Source organism: Pecten maximus, chromosome 4, assembly GCF_902652985.1.
Source record: "Pecten maximus chromosome 4, xPecMax1.1, whole genome shotgun sequence".
NCBI classification, from domain to species: Eukaryota; Metazoa; Mollusca; class Bivalvia; order Pectinida; family Pectinidae; genus Pecten; species Pecten maximus.
This window is the reverse complement of record NC_047018.1, coordinates 44408027-44432586: the sequence shown is the minus strand read 5'-3', so window position 1 is coordinate 44432586 and position 24560 is coordinate 44408027. Positions and strand designations below refer to the sequence as shown.

Genomic DNA, 24560 nt, shown 5'->3' with positions numbered 1-24560 from the left:
TTCTTGATTACGAATACTTTTCCCATATTACCAAAAAGACATGTTTTATATTCTTATTTGACACTTTTCTAGATAAATCTTATTTGAAATCCGGAATTTGGAACCACAAAAATGTTCAGGAGGAATATATTCTACAACATAAACTTTGAACCGAATTTTACACAAACTTATTCCTATAGTAAGGCAAATCACATACAACAGATACTGTGTATTTCTATTCTTTAGTAATGGAAGACGTTTAAGTGCAACTAAATGAGCCGCTGGGAAATATACATACCAGTGAACGAATGAAGGACGGTCTGCGGTACTGCAGTTGTCGAGTGATCAGAAAAATGTTTGCAGAGCGATTCATATTCAAAGTCTCGGCGGCGTTTGAAACTGCACAAAAAACTCCACATTTGTCAGAGCCGTTTCTGTGAGGGTAAGAGATAATATTGAACATTGCAGAGTTAAGAATCTTCAGGTCAATAACAACATAATATCAAATGGTGTAAACTGACCTGCAGAGTAAACTTATCTACAGGGTAAACTTACCTACAGAGTAAACTCATCTACAGAGTAAACTCATCTACAGAGTAAACTCAGCTTCACAGTAAACTTATCTACAAAGTAAACTCAGCTACAGAGTAAACTCATCTATAGGGTATACTCAGCTACAGAGTAAACTCATCTACAGAGCAAACTCATCTACAGAGTAAACTCATCTACAGAGTAAACTAAGCTACAGAGTAAACTCATCTACAGAGTAAACTCATCTAAAAAGTAAACTCATCTACAAAGTAAACTACAGAGTAAACTCAGCTACAGAGTAAAGTCATCTACAGAGTAAACTCACCTACAGAGTAAACTCATCTACAGAGTAAACTCATCTACAGAGTAAACTCACCTACAGAATAAACTACAGAGTAAACTCAGCTACAGAGTAAACTCAGCTACAGAGTAAACTCAGCTACAGAATAAACTTACCTACAGAGTAAACTCAGCTACAGAGTAAACTTATCTACAGAGTAAACTCATCTACAGAATAAACTTACCTACAGAGTAAGCTCGCATACAGAGTAAACTTATCTAGAGTTAACATACTTACATATTAAACTTATCTACAGAGTTAACTTATCTAGAGTTAACATACTTACGTATTAAACTTATCTACAGAGTTAACTAAACTACAGAGTAAACTAAACTACAGAATAAACTAAACTACAGAATAAACTAAACTACAGAATAAACTACAGAGTAAACTAAACTACAGAATAAACTTATCTAGAGTTAATATACTTACATATTAAACTTATCTACAGAGTAAACTTATCTATAGAGTGAACTTGCATACAGAGTAAAATTATCTAGAGTAAACTTATGTAGAGTAAACATACCTACAGAGTAAACTTATCTACAAAATGAACTTATATACAGAGTAAACTTACATACAGAGTAACCTTACCAACATAGTAAACCCATCTTCAGAATAAATTTCTCCACAGAGAATCTAGACAATTGTGATAAGTCCAAATGATATGTAACTATATGTAAACCTACCTACATACAACTGTGATTGGTCCAGGTGATTTCCGGCCGTACTGAGACGACTGGACAGCATAATTGGCTTTCATTATTGAGGAAACAGACTCGCTGTCATCAGCAGGCCAACTCGTTATCTCAAACGAATTCGTCAAAAAGCTGTCATCGAGACCCTATACATACACGAATCACGAATAAATAATTTAATATTTGTAGCAGACATTTTCCTTGGTGCAAAATATGTTATCAGCCCTTAACGTGGCAAATGACGTCGTTGTTTGTAACAATGATTTTTATTTCGCTGATACAGAAAAAAAGTACACCACTATAAGTAGATGCCAATTTAACCCGTCTGATCATCCCAGTTAATACATATCCTTGCGTCTGAACCTCCTTGTTCAACCCTTCTTAAACTCCCTGTTAAACCCTTATTAACCGCCCCTCCCCCGTTAAACCCTCATTAACCTCCCTGTTATACCGCTATTAACCACCCTATTCAACCCTTCTTAACCTCCCTGTTAAACCCTTCTTAAGCTCCCTGTTAAACCCTTATTGACCTCCCCTGTTAAACCCTTATTAACCTCCCTGTTAAACCCTTATTACCCCCCCCCCCCCCCTGTTAAACCCTTATTAACCTCCCTGTTAAACCCTTCTTTACCTCCCTGTTAAACCGTTATTAACCTCCCTGTTAAACCCTTATTATCCTCCCCCCCCCCCCCCTGTTAAACCCTTATTAACCTCCCTGTTAAACCCTTATTTACCTCCCTGTTAAACCGGTATTAACCTCCCTATTCAACCCTTTACCTCCCTGTTAAACCCTTATTAACCTCCCCTGTTAAACCCTTCTTAAGCTCACTGTTAAACCCTTATTAACCTCCCTGTTAAACCATTATTAACCTCCCTGTTAAACCCTTATTACCCCCCTGTTAAACCCTTATTAACCTCCCTGTTAAACCCTTCTTAAGCTCACTGTTAAACCCTTCTTAAGCTCACTGTTAAACCCTTCTTAAGCTCACTGTTAAACCCTTATTAACCTCCCCAGTTAAACCCTTATTAACCTCCCTGTTAAACCCTTATTAACCTCCCTGTTAAACCCTTATTAACCTCCCTGTTAAACCATTATTAACATCATTCAGGGTCAGCCGGGGTCAGTCAGGGGCACTGAAGCAATGAACTCTCTGAATCCGGACTTAATATTCCAATGATAAATTTACATTTACATCTACATCGAGAATGTGCTTTTTTGATCATCTTAATTCATAGACTGATCATGTATGTAACTTATTTCTGTGTAAGTGTAAATCCTTAAAGTGTGTTGTTGTACCTATAGGGCCGTATTGGAGACCTAACGAAAGTCTTAATAAGTAAACCATGTCTAAGTAAACTTCCACAAAATGTTTCGATTGACCAATCAAAAGTGGAATTACATCTCACGTGTATTACGTTATATAACAGAGTTTTATTTTAAATAGATAATACATATCCTACCTTCCTAGTAACAGCAATGTTCTGGACGTGTAAATGGTTATAGCTGTCAGAAGCATCATCGTTGTTTGGAACGTAATCAACAGAAAACGACTTAGTGTCAATTTGAGGATTCGATTGAGTTGGAAGTACCTTCAGAAAAAAAAATTTGATGCAAAATTAACGTAGAACACAAGAAATGTACAAAAAGACCAAATGACAAGAGAAAGAAAAGGTGCAGAGCGGTTTTAATATAGAATTAAAAGATAAGCAAGATACCGAATTTACATCACTGTGGTGTACAGTTTTTTAGCCCTGGGTTTGTTCAATTTTGAGAAATTCGTATGACTTCGGCAAATCGTATGCCGAACTCAGTTATGTATGACAAGGTTAGATAACTTTTCTATTTAACATCGGACGACAATATATTTTGACTATAACTTTGAACTATAACTATATAACTTATCGCTTACTAGTTAATGTATGACGAGCTGAATAAGGTATGACGAAACAATTAATGTATGATGATCTATATAACTTATGGCTAACAAGTAAATGTATGACGATCTATATAAAAAGTTATGACAAAATAATTAATGTATGACGATCTATATAACTTATCGCTTACTAGTTAATGTATGACGAGCTATACAATTTATGGCTAACTAGTTGATGTATGACGATCTATATAACTTAAATAGCCTTTGACGAATTAGATAACCTAGTTAAGGGTAGAATTATAAATTTAAGTATGGCTCAAAATGAATACGGCACACTACCTCCTCGTTAGGGTCCAGAAATACGATGGCAGTTGATTGGTAATCAAACACCATAGCCCAAAATTCATCTGAAGTGTCGTCAGTTGGCATTTGTGTGACTATTAATGCATTTTCTGTCTTACAGGACTGAAAAAAGAAAGGCTTTCATCGATAATAACGAATGGACATGATCAGAATACAAATAAAAAAATCACAAGTCTATTGAAAGAACGAAAATTGTCTAAAAAAACTAAATAAAATCCTCTCTACCTGCAGTGAATATTAATTTCGTCTATACCAACTTTGCATGAAATTTCCATTAACCTTAAACAATCTTATTCTCGCGGCAACATCATCAACGCGTTTTCATGTCAAACGACTTTTTCGCATCGATTTATATTCGAGATTTACAGTCATAAAAAACCTACTGTTCCTGTGATTGAAGCTATTTCGCGGCAATTTATTTTCACGGAAATTGATCATTCGCGAAAATAAGTCGATGTATAGCATACAGTTTCTTCTTGTGCAAAAGAGTTGTGATTGACAGTAATATTTGTCCAGAACCGTCAGATATGTAGGTTTTTTATTAGGACAAGTAAACAGAGAGGAACCCCTTCTCTATGCATTCAACTTCTCACCATGTCATTGTTATGAAACTTACCGGTAATAGGACAGCGTTGATGTAGTTTGTTCTCTCTGGGGATTGGGACATGAGGAGTGGTCTGTATCTGTTGGCTAGATATATCCATAAACTATTATAGATACATTCTGGTCACCAATATACACATTGTGTACTTATTAAATTCTATTACTTTAGTTCTGACATACATTATAACATAAACTGTTTATGTTACCCCTAAACAGTTCCTTACGCATTACCGGGTTATATCAGGACTTAACGTTGCAACAAGAAAGTGACGAGCAATAGTGCTAAAAGGTTCTTGATTTTTTTTTTACATTAACTGAAGATCAACAAACTGTAACTGGATGTATAACGTATGGTGTACATGTGAACATATTCTGTCTTCGGGGTCATGGGATATCTTGTACACGACGTTTTTATTTTTAAAAATGGTCAAATTTGCCCTTTGACCTAGACCTTTGACCTAGACCTTTGACCACCAAAATGGAAACAGGTTAATAACTTGAATGTGTGATGCTACGGTGTGAATATGATCTAGTTCTATCCAGAGGTCCATAAGATTGGAAAAACATTTTTTTAAAGCAGTCAAGTGCGACCTTTGACCTTTAACCTCGGCCAATAACCACCAAAATAATCATGTGATGAATTTGATAAATTTTACTATATTCTGGTACCTTGGTATCCGGAAAAATATACAGATATGTCATATTCACAATTCATCAAAATAAAGAAAACCAGTCAGAAAGAAAACATTAAAAGACAAATTTTATAGCGTTTAGAGTACATATCAGATATTACTTTGGAATATATTAATATGACTATTGTATGTGTAATTACCTAAGGAATAAGAATAGTTACCTTCAAGATTTTAATCGAGATAAATTAAGGATTTACCTGGAAGAATTTCAAGGTCCTTATTTTTCGATATATTTTCTTCGGACATTGCATCTGTACTTTCACTTAAGGTAATGGTGGGCCGATGTTGAGACAACGTCTAAAATGAAAACATGTAGTGATAAGTGGTTACTGTTTAAAACAAACACATGATCCTATGTTAAGTGGACACTAGGAATTTTCTGAAACAAAATCATGTAACAATAATTAGTGGGAAAAACACCTAAGGAAATATTTGGTTAAAACAAAGAAGAGATGTCTGATCTCTGTACGAATATTTCAAAATATAACACACACGATTGCTTAGTTTCCTGTAAATTTGTCTACCATATGACCAACTATTTAAGGTATATGAATGCATTAATTACCCCCTGAGGTTAGACATACTCTTGCCTTTTTTTACAAACTTCAAGAACATAATGATAGAAACAGTTGAGTTGTGCAGATGTCCAATGACTGTGCACTCCGGGGCGTTATTGCGGCATGCATGTATTCATCTGAAGACATCAAAGTTATAGGGAGGTGTTTCCACCACTGCCAAGCTTTAACCTAAAGTCTGAGACATGTCAGTGGATGATATCGAAGTAAGTTTGTCTTTTTGACCCCCATTAGCAGCTTAATCTGTCTTAGTTTTGATTTCCATTAATTTTTTTAACATATCTTAACGGTTTGACCTCAATTAACAGCTTAATCTGTCTTCACAATTTGATCTCCATTAAAAACTGAAAACTATTTTAATGACTTGACTTCCATTAACAACTTAAAAGGCAGCCAAGTACTTAGTTCATTCATAGAAAACACTACAAGAATTATTTCATATTTTACATTTTTATTCCTTTACGATTCTTAAGGGTGATGTCCCTTGTTATAATTAAGTCGCTGTCCATTTATTTCATGGGAGTTATGTCCCTTGGCGTTAAATTAAGCAAGAGGCCCCTGGATTTGTCAATTGTCCTAAGGTGGTCCCAAGACCCCGCGTCTATCTTCATCATTAGACAGCCATCTATAAAATTTGCAGCATCAGCTTTTGACTGTCCAACTTTTAGCCGAGAAAAAATACTTAAATTTTGAACTCCCATCCACTGCCTCCCTTTGGCATATCATTTTATATGTGATCAAAGTGTTATTTAAGGTGTATTTGTTATATGAGTTGTGTTTTCTCTATTGTTTGTCACAAATGTCCTCATGTTACACATATTCATGTGTCTGAGTGTATCAATAAAAATCTTGAAATCTTGTTATTTAATAATCTTTTGGCTGTTTTTACTTGGTTAACCCCCACATTGGCTTATTATTTTATGTTTGATCAAAGTGATATTTTATGTATCTGTATGTGTATGTATTTGGTATATGCAATGTAAAAGTAATTTCATCTCAAAATGTTTATTATCACGTTTTAATAATTAATGTTTTGTCACCTTCTATAAGGGTGATCTTATTCATTCAATGCAGTTGTTGGGTTGTTTCTCGTAAGTGTTTAGATGCATAAACATATCTAGCAATTTGACCTCAATTAACAGCTCAACCATGTCTTAACATTTTCGAACGTTTTTGTTTTGTCTTTTTATACAAGGATACCGTACATATTTTGACTTATAGAAAACATAATTTGACGATCGAATCGTGCATTATCATTCATAAATTGATTTCGTTACCGTAAATTCATCCTGAATTTGTTCGGTGTTCTCTAAAATGTCCTGGAATTCCTCCACTGTTAGTGTACTGTCATCACATAGGAAGTATTCCATCAAAACTTGATGTACAGCTACATACTGTTCCTAAAAATAGAGCCATTTATGTTTACATATTAACTTACATATATTGTTAATCTATGTAAAGCTATCCTAGATATCTAATATTGTTATTCCATGTTAAACCATACTAAATATCTACTATTTATATTGTATGTTAAACCATATTTAATATCTACTATTGTTAATGTATGTTAAACAATACTGAATATCTACTATTGTTATTCTATGTTAAACAATACTAAATATCTACTGTTGTTATTTAATGTTAAACCGTACTAAATATCTACTATTGTTATTCTATGTTAAACAATACTAAATATCTACTATTGTTATTCTATGTTAAACAATACTAAATATCAACTATCTACTATTACTATTGCATGTTAAACCATACTAAATATCTACTGTTGTTATTTTATGTTAAACCGTACTAAATATCTACTATTGTTAATGTATGTTAAACTATACTATACTCTAATATTGTTATTCCATGTTCAACCATACTAAATATCTAATATAGTTACTCAATGTTAAACCACACTAAATATCTATTATTGTTATTCCATTTAAACCATACAAAATATCTACTATTGTTATTCTATGTTAAGCTACATTAAATATCTACTATTGTTATACCATATTCAATTGTATTAACACAGTTTATGTTTGACATAATATATATAGCAATGTTTCACTAAAATACAAATCATATCTCATTAAACTATATCATGAATTTTATTGTTTCATTCTGAGATATATAATTGGCAATACCTTCGTCTGAATCATATTCATACGATTCTGTCTCATTGTTTTGGCGTATTCAAATGGAGCCAAATTGCCCTTCGATGTTCCGTAGTGTACTAAGGCATCTATCGCTATAAAGGTTCCGGTCCGTCCAATTCCCGCACTAGACATATTAACATTATATAAATATATATATATATAGTATTTACAATTTATAATGAATATAGTGCTATTTTATATATAAGTATGTCATACTGGACCGGCATTAACACGTTTGGATATATACAAATTATTTTTGTTTATAAATCTGATCACATCGACAGTTGTATCAACATTTATCAATATGGGAAATGTCTACAAAATTCCCTTTTGTTATTGTTTTGATGGTAATGATACAAATAGCTAGTTGGCGTTATGACAGAAACACAAATGTATAGATAATGAGTGCTTATTTAGAAACAATTGTAGTTAACGACAAATAATTATGTTACAAAATTGAAGGCATTTATTTACCTGCAGTGTACAACCATGGGACCACGTAATTTAGTTTCGGTAGATTGTACATATTTGTAGAAGTTCAGCAGATGTATAATATCGGGTATACCGTGGTCCGGCCATTTCGTGAAGTGAAACTGTTTTATCTCCTTTGGTGTCTCACACTAGAAAAATACACACAATATGTTAAATTGTGTTGATAATCAAATGATATAATTGGTGTTTTACTGAACCTATTTGGAAATTAAAACAGAAATTTTACTTGATAAATACACTGGATAAATATTAGAAATTCATAATAATTCCGTTCATCTTCAAATTGGTAAACAAATATCATCACGAAAATGATATGACAACAAAAGTGACAACTTGAATTATTATCTCTTTAAAGTCATGTCTCTACTCAGTAGGTAAATATATGCATATATAGATTTATTTTTTTTAACCAATTAATGGATTTATCATGTAAACAGATAAATAGATTGATCAAGTAAACCAATAAATAGATTGAGCACGTAAAGCAATAGATATATTTATCGCGTGAACAAACCAAGAGATTAATCTTTTAAACCAATTAATACATTTGTTCTGTTAACCAATTAATAGATTAATTTATAAACCTGCCAATAAATAGATTTATCATTTAAACAAATAAATATACTTATCGTGTAAAACAATAAACAGATTTACCATTTGAACTAGTAAATACATTAATCAGTTAAGCCCAGCGATGAGAAGGTTATACAAAAATGATGAATGTAGATGTTTTCCATCTATGATTTGTAGTAAATCTGTGTTTTTGAGTTAGGGGAATTCACATACATTAAATCTCCGAACTCTCATAAAACAGTGTCCGCTCAATGTGTCAGAGTAACTCTTACCGAACTCTCATACAACGACAGTGTCTACTCATTGTGTCAAAGTCACTCTTACCAAACTCTCATAAAGCAACAGTGTCCGCTCAGTGTGTCAAAGTAACTCTTACCAAACTCTCATAAAGCAACAGTGTCCGCTCAGTGTGTCAGAGTAACTCTTACCGAACTCTCATACAACGACAGTGTCCTCACTGTGTACACAGCAAAAGTTTGTACATGTGTTGTGACCACTTTGTATTCTCCAAATTCGCGCGAATGTCCCTTTTCTGGCCAATACTGCTCGACTTTATGCTGTCAATGTAAATTATATACATATTATTTTTTTTAAATGTGATTTAGGTGATATTAAGATAAATTGTATTACTGTATCAAAGGTTATATTAACCTGCTATTAACAAACGTTAAACAAATATAAGATAAAGATAGATTTACTAAATATTGTTTTAATAGTATATAAAAAAACATCACATCAAGTTAGTTACAGTAACACTTATACACTTAAACATCCAATAGAATATGTTGAATGCTTTTTTTTTAATATTATCATTTTTTTATCATTATCATTGTTATTATTTTATCTACAGTTGTCTTTATATTCTGTTTTCTTTGTCTTTAAAGAAATAATCCATACCTTGCCCATCTCAATGCAGTTGGCCAGCATGACAATTCTATCAGAATTAATCTGCCAAATCATCCTCCAGAAGTCTCCCAAAGTGTTCTTTTTAGGGCCTGTTGATTTAAAATGACAAACATGGTTCAACATTATGTCTCATTGAAGTCCTTTAAGATTTAGTAACATACTTAGTAATATCGATGTGCAATTATCTTAATGACCAACCAGACGATTACATATCTAAAGAGTCCAATGTAATCGTACACGGCACACTTTAAACAGTAAAACTTGTTATATGGGTACCACACAAAGTCTATCGCGGTACAAGTTTAAATACATTATGTTGTACGGGAGCCTGCAGTTGGTTCCGAGTTCCGAGTTATCAGTTCCGTTTAAGTAAACGGAACTCTGAACCAGGTTTACTTAAACGGAACTCGAAACCAACTTCAGGCTCCCATATTGTACAGCGAAACACATTTAGATACTAAATAGGAAAATTAAGTGTATCGCGATCCACTTTTTAAATACAAACATGCACAATAAAGTGCAGCGCGATACACCATTAAAAGCAAACACGTTGCTCAACGTATAGCGGTAGACTTTTTTGATATCAACACGCAAAAGTGTAAATGGTTTTAACATGAATTTAGTTTTATTATATATGTCCCATATGCATGCATATACCGCAAAACTGTTAACAATTGCGTAATATCGTTATCATTTAGAAGTGATGCGAAATAGAACGGGTATTGTACAGGATAGACTCGATTGTTTCCTCGAGAAACGCTTATGTTTCTATCGACTGGATTTATATTTTTTTAGAAGAATATCAGCTCTAAATTTCTAAATGAAAGTCGTCCTGACAATAGGTGACAACAATTTCAATGATATATAGGTCTAAACAGATTATATGTCTAATCGGTCATATCAGTGTCGCTAGCAGACGATATTCACAAGGGATTCGGATTTTGAAGAAAAGTAAGCCTTTGACACCAGTCAATCACCACAATACAATATGTATACACATCCGAAAATCTTGTGGATTCACACATTTTAGAAGTTTTTTTTAATGCTGGACTTTTAGAATTGTCGTGTTTTGTATTTCTCGAGTTCCGAAAACGAGCCCCAGTGACGATGTTGACAAATTCGGTAATTCCGTGTATAGTTCCACAGTATTTTTTTGTCAACTATGATAAATTTGCAGCATCATTACTTGTGAAGTTGCTATTGTGATGGTTTATGTGACTAAATGTTAACAAATTTTGAAAGCTCCAAGATTGTTTTATCTAAAACACCTAGAGCTTCATTGGCCGAATCACTGTAAATTGTAGTATACAATCTCATAATTATATACTTTCCTAAAGACATATAGACAAGTGCAAAGCAGAATTGTAAACCAAAAAAAAATAAAGATAACACACGTGACTGAGGTATGGTATACAGTATAGAGAGAACATACTTGACTGATGTATGGTATATAAACAGAGAGAACACACGTGACTGATGTATGGTATATACACAGAGAGAACACACGTGACTGATGTATGGTATATAAACAGAGAGAACACACGTGACTGATGTATGGTATATAAACAGAGAGAACACACGTGACTGAGGTATGATATACATTATAGAGATAACACACTTGACTGATGTATGGTATATAAACAGAGAAAACACACGTGACTGATGTATGGTATATAAACAGAGAGAACACACGTGACTGAGGTATGATATGCATCATAGAGATAACACACTTGACTGATGTATGGTATACAATATACAGAGAACACACGTGACTGAGGTATGGTATACACTATAGAGAGAACACACGTGACTGAGGTATGGTATACAGTATAGAGAGAACACAAGTGACTGAGGTATGATATACAATATAGAGAGAACACACTTGACTGAGGTATGGTATACAATATAGAGACCACACGTGACTGAGGTATGATATGCAATATACAGAGAACACACGTGACTGAGGTATGGTATACAATATAGAGAGAACACAAGTGACTGAGGTATGGTATACAATATAGAGAGAACACGTGACTGAGGTATGATAAACAATATAGAGAGAACACACGTGACTGAGGTATGATATACAATATAGAGAGAACACACGTCACTGAGGTATGATACACTATATAGAGAGAACACACGTGACTGAGGTATGGTATATACACAGAGAGAACACACGTGACTGATGTATGGTATATAAACAGAGAGAACACACGTGACTGATGTATGGTATATAAACAGAGAGAACACACGTGACTGAGGTATGGTATACAGTATAGAGAGAACACAAGTGACTGAGGTATGGTGTACAGTATAGAGAGAACACACGTGACTGAGGTATGGTATACAATATAGAGAGAACACACGTGACTGAGGTATGATATACGGTATAGAGAGAACACACGTGACTGAGGTATGGTATACAGTATAGAGAACACACGTGACTGAGGTATGGTATACAGTATAGAGAGAACAAAACTGACTGAGGAATGATATATAATATAAAGAGAACACACGTGACTGAGGTATGATATACAATATAGAGAGAACACACGTGACTAAGGTACGGTATACAGTATAGAGAGAAGACAAGTGACTGAGGTATGGTATACAGTATAGAGAGAACACACGTGACTGAGGTATGGTATACAGTATAGAGAGAACACACGTGACTGAAGTATGAAATACAATATAGAGAGAACACACGTGACTGAGGTATGGTATACAGTATAGAGAGAACACAAGTGACTGAGGTATGATATATAATATAGAAAGAACACACGTGACTGAGGTATGATATACAATATAGAGAGAACACACGTGACTAAGGTACGGTATACAGTATAGAGAGAAGACAAGTGACTGAGGTATGGTATACAGTATAGAGAGAACACACGTGACTGAGGTATGGTATACAGTATAGAGAGAACACACGTGACTGAAGTATGAAATACAATATAGAGAGAACACACGTGACTGAGGTATGGTATACAGTATAGAGAGAACACAAGTGACTGAGGTATGATATATAATATAGAAAGAACACACGTGACTGAGGTATGATATACAATATAGAGAGAACACACGTGACTGAGGTATGCTATACAGTATAGAGAGAACACAAGTGATTGAGGTATGATATATAATATAGAGAGAACACACGTGACTGAGGTATGATATACAATATAGAGAGAACACACGTGACTGAGGTATGGTATACCGTATAGAGAGAACACAAGTGACTGAGGTATGGTATACAGTATAGAGAGAACACACGTGACTGAGGTATGGTATACAGTATAGAGAGAACATACTTGACTGATGTATGGTATATAAACAGAGAGAACACACGTGACTGATGTATGGTATATAAACAGAGAGAACACACGTGACTGATGTATGGTATATAAACAGAGAGAACACACGTGACTGATGTATGGTATATAAACAGAGAGAACACATGTGACTGAGGTATGATATACATTATAGAGATAACACACTCGACTGATGTATGGTATACAATATACAGAGAACACACGTGACTGAGGTATGGTATACACTATAGAGAGAACACACGTGACTGAGGTATGGTATACAATATAGAGAGAACACGTGACTGAGGTATGATATACAATATACAGAGAACACACGTGACTGAGGTATGGTATACAATATACAGAGAACACACGTGACTGAGGTATGGTATACAATATAGAGAGAACACGTGACTGAGGTATGATATACAATATACAGAGAACACACGTGACTGAGGTATGGTATACAATATACAGAGAACACACGTGACTGAGGTATGGTATACAATATAGAGACCACACGTGACTGAGGTATGATATGCAATATACATAGAACACACGTGACTGAGGTTTGGTATACAATATACAGAGAACACACGTGACTGAGGTATGGTATACAATATAGAGACCACACGTGACTGAGGTATGATATGCAATATACATAGAACACACGTGACTGAGGTATGGTATACAGTATAGAGAGAACACAGGTGACTGAGGTATGGTATACAATATAGAGAGAACACGTGACTGAGGTATGATACACAATATAGAGAGAACACACGTGACTGAGGTATGGTATATACACAGAGAGAACACACGTGACTGATGTATGGTATATAAACAGAGACAACACACGTGACTGAGGTATGATATACATTATAGAGATAACACACTTGACTGATGTATGGTATACAATATACAGAGAACACACGTGAGTGAGGTATGGTATGCAATATAGAGAGAACACACGTGACTGAGGTATGGTATACAATATAGAGAGAACACGTGACTGAGGTATGATATACAATATACAGAGAACACACGTGACTGAGGTATGGTATACAATATACAGAGAACACACTTGACTGAGGTATGGTATACAATATAGAGACCACACGTGACTGAGGTATGATATGCAATATACAGAGAACACACGTGACTGAGGTATGGTATACAATATAGAGAGAACACAAGTGACTGAGGTATGGTATACAATATAGAGAGAACACGTGACTGAGGTATGATAAACAATATAGAGAGAACACACGTGACTGAGGTATGATATACAATATAGAGAGAACACACGTCACTGAGGTCTGATACACTATATAGAGAGAACACACGTGACTGAGGTATGGTATATACACAGAGAGAACACACGTGACTGATGTATGGTATATAAACAGAGAGAACACACGTGACTGATGTATGGTATATAAACAGAGAGAACACACGTGACTGAGGTATGGTATACAGTATAGAGAGAACACAAGTGACTGAGGTATGGTGTACAGTATAGAGAGAACACACGTGACTGAGGTATGGTATACAATATAGAGAGAACACACGTGACTGAGGTATGATATACAATATAGAGAGAACACGTGACTGAGGTATGATATACAATATAGAGAGAACACAGGTGACTGAGGTATGGTATACAATATAGAGAGAACACGTGACTGAGGTATGATATACAGTATAGAGAGAACACACGTGACTGAGGTATGATACACAATATAGAGAGAACACACGTGACTGAGGTATGGTATATACACAGAGAGAACACACGTGACTGATGTATGGTATATAAACAGAGACAACACACGTGACTGAGGTATGATATACATTATAGAGATAACACACTTGACTGATGTATGGTATACAATATACAGAGAACACACGTGAGTGAGGTATGGTATGCAATATAGAGAGAACACACGTGACTGAGGTATGGTATACAATATAGAGAGAACACGTGACTGAGGTATGATATACAATATACAGAGAACACACGTGACTGAGGTATGGTATACAATATACAGAGAACACACTTGACTGAGGTATGGTATACAATATAGAGACCACACGTGACTGAGGTATGATATGCAATATACAGAGAACACACGTGACTGAGGTATGGTATACAATATAGAGAGAACACAAGTGACTGAGGTATGGTATACAATATAGAGAGAACACAAGTGACTGAGGTATGATATATAATATAGAAAGAACACACGTGACTGAGGTATGATATACAATATAGAGAGAACACACGTGACTGAGGTATGCTATACAGTATAGAGAGAACACAAGTGATTGAGGTATGATATATAATATAGAGAGAACACACGTGACTGAGGTATGATATACAATATAGAGAGAACACACGTGACTGAGGTATGGTATACCGTATAGAGAGAACACAAGTGACTGAGGTATGGTATACAGTATAGAGAGAACACACGTGACTGAGGTATGGTATACAGTATAGAGAGAACATACTTGACTGATGTATGGTATATAAACAGAGAGAACACACGTGACTGATGTATGGTATATAAACAGAGAGAACACACGTGACTGATGTATGGTATATAAACAGAGAGAACACACGTGACTGATGTATGGTATATAAACAGAGAGAACACATGTGACTGAGGTATGATATACATTATAGAGATAACACACTCGACTGATGTATGGTATACAATATACAGAGAACACACGTGACTGAGGTATGGTATACACTATAGAGAGAACACACGTGACTGAGGTATGGTATACAATATAGAGAGAACACGTGACTGAGGTATGATATACAATATACAGAGAACACACGTGACTGAGGTATGGTATACAATATACAGAGAACACACGTGACTGAGGTATGGTATACAATATAGAGACCACACGTGACTGAGGTATGATATGCAATATACATAGAACACACGTGACTGAGGTTTGGTATACAATATACAGAGAACACACGTGACTGAGGTATGGTATACAATATAGAGACCACACGTGACTGAGGTATGATATGCAATATACATAGAACACACGTGACTGAGGTATGGTATACAGTATAGAGAGAACACAGGTGACTGAGGTATGGTATACAATATAGAGAGAACACGTGACTGAGGTATGATATACAGTATAGAGAGAACACACGTGACTGAGGTATGATACACAATATAGAGAGAACACACGTGACTGAGGTATGGTATATACACAGAGAGAACACACGTGACTGATGTATGGTATATAAACAGAGACAACACACGTGACTGAGGTATGATATACATTATAGAGATAACACACTTGACTGATGTATGGTATACAATATACAGAGAACACACGTGAGTGAGGTATGGTATGCAATATAGAGAGAACACACGTGACTGAGGTATGGTATACAATATAGAGAGAACACGTGACTGAGGTATGATATACAATATACAGAGAACACACGTGACTGAGGTATGGTATACAATATACAGAGAACACACTTGACTGAGGTATGGTATACAATATAGAGACCACACGTGACTGAGGTATGATATGCAATATACAGAGAACACACGTGACTGAGGTATGGTATACAATATAGAGAGAACACAAGTGACTGAGGTATGGTATACAATATAGAGAGAACACGTGACTGAGGTATGATAAACAATATAGAGAGAACACACGTGACTGAGGTATGATATACAATATAGAGAGAACACACGTCACTGAGGTATGATACACTATATAGAGAGAACACACGTGACTGAGGTATGGTATATACACAGAGAGAACACACGTGACTGATGTATGGTATATAAACAGAGAGAACACACGTGACTGATGTATGGTATATAAACAGAGAGAACACACGTGACTGAGGTATGGTATACAGTATAGAGAGAACACAAGTGACTGAGGTATGGTGTACAGTATAGAGAGAACACACGTGACTGAGGTATGGTATACAATATAGAGAGAACACACGTGACTGAGGTATGATATACAATATAGAGAGAACACGTGACTGAGGTATGATATACAATATAGAGAGAACACAGGTGACTGAGGTATGGTATACAATATAGAGAGAACACGTGACTGAGGTATGATATACAGTATAGAGAGAACACACGTGACTGAGGTATGATACACAATATAGAGAGAACACACGTGACTGAGGTATGGTATATACACAGAGAGAACACACGTGACTGATGTATGGTATATAAACAGAGACAACACACGTGACTGAGGTATGATATACATTATAGAGATAACACACTTGACTGATGTATGGTATACAATATACAGAGAACACACGTGAGTGAGGTATGGTATACAATATAGAGAGAACACACGTGACTGAGGTATGGTATACAATATAGAGAGAACACACGTGACTGAGGTATGGTATATACACAGAGAGAACACACGTGACTGATGTATGGTATATACAAAGAGAGAACACACGTGACTGATGTATGGTATATAAACAGAGAGAACACACGTGACTGATGTATGGTATATAAACAGAGAGAACACACGTGACTGAGGTATGATATACATTATAGAGATAACACACTTGACTGATGTATGGTATATAAACAGAGAGAACACACGTGACTGATGTATGATATACATTATAGAGATAACACACTTGACTGATGTATGGTATACAATATACAGAGAACACACGTGACTGAGGTATGGTATACACTATAGAGAGAACACACGTGACTGAGGTATGGTATACAATATAGAGAGAACACGTGACTGAGGTATGATATACAATATACAGAGAACACACGTGACTGAGGTATGGTATACAATATACAGAGAACACACGTGACTGAGGTATGGTATACAATATAGAGACCACACGTGACTGAGGTATGATATCCAATATACAGAGAACACACGTGACTGATGTATGGTATACATAATAGAGAGAACACACGTGACTGAGGTATGGTATACAGTATAGAGAGAACACACGTGACTGAGGTATGGTATACAGTATAGAGAGAACACAGGTGACTGAGGTATGGTATACAATATAGAGAGAACACGTGACTGAGGTATGATATACAGTATAGAGAGAACACACGTGACTGAGGTATGATACACAATATAGAGAGAACACACGTGACTGAGGTATGGTATACAATATACAGAGAACACACGTGAGTGAGGTATGGTATACAATATAGAGAGAACACACGTGACTGAGGTATGGTATACAATATAGAGAGAACACGTGACTGAGGTATGATATACAATATACAGAGAACACACGTGACTGAGGTATGGTATACAATATACAGAGAACACACTTGACTGAGGTATGGTATACAATATAGAGACCACACGTGATTGAGGTATGATATGCAATATACAGAGAACACACGTGACTGAGGTATGGTATACAATATAGAGAGAACACACGTGACTGAGGTATGGTATACAATATAGAGAGAACACGTGACTGAGGTATGATAAACAATATAGAGATAACACACGTGACTGAGGTATGATATACAATATAGAGAGAACACACGTCACTGAGGTATGATACACTATATAGAGAGAACACACGTGACTGAGGTATGGTATATACACAGAGAGAACACACGTGACTGATGTATGGTATATAAACAGAGAGAACACACGTGACTGAGGTATGGTATACAGTATAGAGAGAACACAAGTGACTGAGGTATGGTGTACAGTATAGAGAGAACACACGTGACTGAGGTATGGTATACAATATAGAGAGAACACACGTGACTGAGGTATGATATACGGTATAGAGAGAACACACGTGACTGAGGTATGGTATACAGTATAGAGAGAACAAAACTGACTGAGGTATGATATATAATATAAAGAGAACACACGTGACTGAGGTATGACATACAATAAAGAGAGAACACACGTGACTAAGGTATGGTATACAGTATAGAGAGAAGACAAGTGACTGAGGTATGGTATACAGTATAGAGAGAACACACGTGACTGAGGTATGGTATACAGTATAGAGAGAACACACGTGACTGAGGTATGGTATACAATATAGAGAGAACACGTGACTGAGGTATGATATACAATATACAGAGAACACACGTGACTGAGGTATGGTATACAATATACAGAGAACACACGTGACTGAGGTATGGTATACAATATAGAGACCACACGTGACTGAGGTATGATATGCAATATACAGAGAACACACGTGACTGAGGTATGGTATACATAATAGAGAGAACACACGTGACTGAGGTATGGTATACAGTATAGAGAGAACACACGTGACTGAGGTATGGTATACAGTATAGAGAGAACACAGGTGACTGAGGTATGGTATACAATATAGAGAGAACACGTGACTGAGGTATGATATACAGTATAGAGAGAACACACGTGACTGAGGTATGATACACAATATAGAGAGAACACACGTGACTGAGGTATGGTATACAATATACAGAGAACACACGTGAGTGAGGTATGGTATACAATATAGAGAGAACACACGTGACTGAGGTATGGTATACAATATAGAGAGAACACGTGACTGAGGTATGATATACAATATACAGAGAACACACGTGACTGAGGTATGGTATACAATATACAGAGAACACACTTGACTGAGGTATGGTATACAATATAGAGACCACAGGTGACTGAGGTATGATATGCAATATACAGAGAACACACGTGACTGAGGTATGGTATACAATATAGAGAGAACACAAGTGACTGAGGTATGGTATACAATATAGAGAGAACACGTGACTGAGGTATGATAAACAATATAGAGAGAACACACGTGACTGAGGTATGATATACAATATAGAGAGAACACAAGTGACTGAGGTATGGTATACAATATAGAGAGAACACGTGACTGAGGTATGATATACAATATAGAGAGAACACGTCACTGAGGTATGATATACAATATAGAGAGAACACACGTCACTGAGGTATGATACACTATATAGAGAGAACACACGTCACTGAGGTATGGTATATACACAGAGAGAACACACGTGACTGATGTATGGTATATAAACAGAGAGAACACACGTGACTGAGGTATGGTATACAGTATAGAGAGAACACAAGTGACTGAGGTATGGTGTACAGTATAGAGAGAACACACGTGACTGAGGTATGGTATACAATATAGAGAGAACACACGTGACTGAGGTATGATATACGGTATAGAGAGAACACACGTGACTGAGGTATGGTATACAGTATAGAGAGAACAAAACTGACTGAGGTATGATATATAATATAAAGAGAACACACGTGACTGAGGTATGACATACAATAAAGAGAGAACACACGTGACTAAGGTATGGTATACAGTATAGAGAGAAGACAAGTGACTGAGGTATGGTATACAGTATAGAGCGAACACACGTGACTGAGGTATGGTATACAGTATAGAGAGAACACACGTGACTGAGGTATGAAATACAATATAGAGAGAACACACGTGACTGAGGTATGGTATACAGTATAGAGAGAACACAAGTGACTGAGGTATGATATATAATATAGAGAGAACACACGTGACTGAGGTATGATATACAATATAGAGAGAACACACGTGACTGAGGTATGCTATACAGTATAGAGAGAACACAAGTGATTGAGGTATGATATATAATATAGAGAGAACATACGTGACTGAGGTATGATATACAATATAGAGAGAACACACGTGACTGAGGTATGGTATACCGTATAGAGAGAACACAAGTGACTGAAGTATGGCATACAGTATAGAGAGAACACACGTGACTGAGGTATGGTATACAGTATAGAGATAACACACGTGACTGAGGTATGATATACAATTTACAGAGAACACACGTGACTGAGGTATGGTATACAATATACAGAGAACACACGTGACTGAGGTATGGTATATAAACAGAGAGAACACACGTGACTGAGGTATGATATACATTATAGAGATAACACACTTGACTGATGTATGGTATATAAACAGAGAGAACACACGTGACTGAGGTATGATATACAATATACAGAGAACACACGTGACTGAGGTATGGTATACACTATAGACAGAACACACGTGACTGAGGTATGGTATACAATATAGAGAGAACACGTGACTGAGGTATGATATACAATATACAGAGAACACACGTGACTGAGGTATGGTATACAATATACAGAGAACACACGTGACTGAGGTATGGTATAGAATATAGAGACCACACGTGACTGAGGTATGATATGCAATATACAGAGAACACACGTGACTGATGTATGGTATACATAATAGAGAGAACACACGTGACTGAGGTATGGTATACAGTATAGAGAGAACACACGTGACTGAGGTATGGTATACAGTATAGAGAGAACACACGTGACTGAGGTATGGTATACAATATAGAGAGAACACGTGACTGAGGTATGATATACAGTATAGAGAGAACACACGTGACTGAGGTATGATACACAATATAGAGAGAACACACGTGACTGAGGTATGGTATACAATATACAGAGAACACACGTGAGTGAGGTATGGTATACAATATAGATAGAACACACGTGACTGAGGTATGGTATACAATATAGAGAGAACACGTGACTGAGGTATGATATACAATATACAGAGAACACACGTGACTGAGGTATGGTATACAATATACAGAGAACACACTTGACTGAGGTATGGTATACAATATAGAGACCACACGTGACTGAGGTATGATATGCAATATACAGAGAACACACGTGACTGAGGTATGGTATACAATATAGAGAGAACACAAGTGACTGAGGTATGGTATACAATATAGAGAGAACACGTGACTGAGGTATGGTATACAGTATAGAGATAACACACGTGACTGAGGTATGATATACAATATACAGAGAACACACGTGACTGAGGTATGGTATACAATATAGAGAGAACACAAGTGACTGAGGTATGGTATACAATATAGAGAGAACACACGTCACTGAGGTATGGTATATACACAGAGAGAACACACGTGACTGATGTATGGTATATAAACAGAGAGAACACACGTGACTGAGGTATGGTATACAGTATAGAGAGAACACACGTGACTGAGGTATGGTAAACAATATAGAGAGAACACACGTGACTGAGGTATGATATACAATATAGAGAGAACACGTGACTGAGGTATGATATACAATATACAGAGAACACACGTGACTGAGGTATGGTATACAATATACAGAGAACACACTTGACTGAGGTATGGTATACAATATAGAGACCACACGTGACTGAGGTATGATATGCAATATACAGAGAACACACGTGACTGAGGTATGGTATACAATATAGAGAGAACACAAGTGACTGAGGTATGGTATACAATATAGAGAGAACACGTGACTGAGGTATGATAAACAATATAGAGAGAACACACGTGACTGAGGTATGATATACAATATAGAGAGAACACACGTCACTGAGGTATGATACACTATATAGAGAGAACACACGTCACTGAGGTATGGTATATACACAGAGAGAACACACGTGACTGATGTATGGTATATAAACAGAGAGAACACACGTGACTGAGGTATGGTATACAGTATAGAGAGAACACAAGTGACTGAGGTATGGTGTACAGTATAGAGAGAACACACGTGACTGAGGTATGGTATACAATATAGAGAGAACACACGTGACTGAGGTATGATATACGGTATAGAGAGAACACACGTGACTGAGGTATGGTATACAGTATAGAGAGAACAAAACTGACTGAGGTATGATATATAATATAAAGAGAACACACGTGACTGAGGTATGACATACAATAAAGAGAGAACACACGTGACTAAGGTATGGTATACAGTATAGAGAGAAGACAAGTGACTGAGGTATGGTATACAGTATAGAGAGAACACACGTGACTGAGGTATGGTATACAGTATAGAGAGAACACACGTGACTGAGGTATGAAATACAATATAGAGAGAACACACGTGACTGAGGTATGGTATACAGTATAGAGAGAACACAAGTGACTGAGGTATGATATATAATATAGAAAGAACACACGTGACTGAGGTATGATATACAATATAGAGAGAACACACGTGACTGAGGTATGCTATACAGTATAGAAAGAACACAAGTGATTGAGGTATGATATATAATATAGAGAGAACACACGTGACTGAGGTATGATATACAATATAGAGAGAACACACGTGACTGAGGTATGGTATACCGTATAGAGAGAACACAAGTGACTGAGGTATGGTATACAGTATAGAGAGAACACACGTGACTGAGGTATGGTATACAGTATAGAGATAACACACGTGACTGAGGTATGATATACAATATACAGAGAAAACACGTGACTGAGGTATGAAATACAATATAGAGAGAACACAAGTGACTGAGGTATGGTATAAAGTATAGAGAGAACACACGTGACTGAGGTATGGTATACAGTATACAGAGAACACACGTGACTGAGGTATGGTATACAATATTGAGAGAACACACGTGACTGAGGCATGGTATACAGTATACAGAGAACACACGTGACTGAGGTATGAAATAAAATATAGAGAGAACACAAGTGACTGAGGTATGGTATACAGTATAGAGAGAACACAAGTGACTGAGGTATGGTATACATAATAGAGAGAACACACGTGACTGAGGTATGGTATACAGTATAGAGAGAACACACGTGACTGAGGTATGGTATACAGTATAGAGAGAACACACGTGACTGAGGTATGGTATACAGTATAGAGAGAACACACGTGACTGAGGTATGGTATACAGTATAGAGAGAACACACATGACTGAGGTATGGTATACAGTATAGAGAGAACACACGTGACTGAGGTATGATATACAGTATAGAGAGAACACAAGTGACTGAGGTATGACATATATGATAGAGAGAACAAACGTGACTGAGGTATGGTATACAGTATAGAGAGAACACACGTGACTGAGGTATGATATATATTATAGAGAGAACACACTTGACTGAGGTATGATATATAAATACATTGAGAACACACGTGACTGAGGTATGATATATATTATAGAGAGAACACACGTGACTGAGGTATGATATATCAATACAGTGAAAATACAGGTGACTGAGGTATGATATACAATATAGAGACAACACACATGACTGAGGTATGATATACAATATACAGAGAACGCAAGTGACTGATGTATGATGTACCCGTATATAGAGAAAACACGTTACAGATGCCACATTGCCAACAATATATATACAAATGTGTCACAAACTTTTATTAAAATTGCACCCACGACATAGAAATATATTGAATTGATACACAAATTTCAAATCGAATCACGATGGATTTTCTACAGGATATA

General features: G+C 36.0%; 1 protein-coding gene across 3 annotated transcripts in view; it reads right to left on the bottom strand.

Moving 5' to 3' along the window:
• Nucleotides 1-24560, bottom strand: part of LOC117326189 (cell death abnormality protein 1-like) — a 62927-nt gene that overhangs the window by 5409 nt on the left and 32958 nt on the right. For 2 of the 3 annotated variants that reach the window (XM_033882835.1, XM_033882834.1), the window contains exons 24-34: nucleotides 9780-9877; nucleotides 9311-9439; nucleotides 8292-8437; nucleotides 7806-7941; nucleotides 6936-7058; nucleotides 5281-5380; nucleotides 4405-4478; nucleotides 3765-3890; nucleotides 3010-3138; nucleotides 1540-1694; nucleotides 278-413 (exon numbers count right to left, since the gene is read on the bottom strand). In XM_033882835.1, the coding sequence (XP_033738726.1) occupies nucleotides 278-413; nucleotides 1540-1694; nucleotides 3010-3138; nucleotides 3765-3890; nucleotides 4405-4478; nucleotides 5281-5380; nucleotides 6936-7058; nucleotides 7806-7941; nucleotides 8292-8437; nucleotides 9311-9439; nucleotides 9780-9877 (1352 nt within the window). Of the gene's footprint in view, nucleotides 1-277; nucleotides 414-1539; nucleotides 1695-3009; nucleotides 3139-3764; nucleotides 3891-4404; nucleotides 4479-5280; nucleotides 5381-6935; nucleotides 7059-7805; nucleotides 7942-8291; nucleotides 8438-9310; nucleotides 9440-9779; nucleotides 9878-24560 lie in introns of those variants that run through there. The other variant, XM_033882836.1, reaches the window with a different exon arrangement.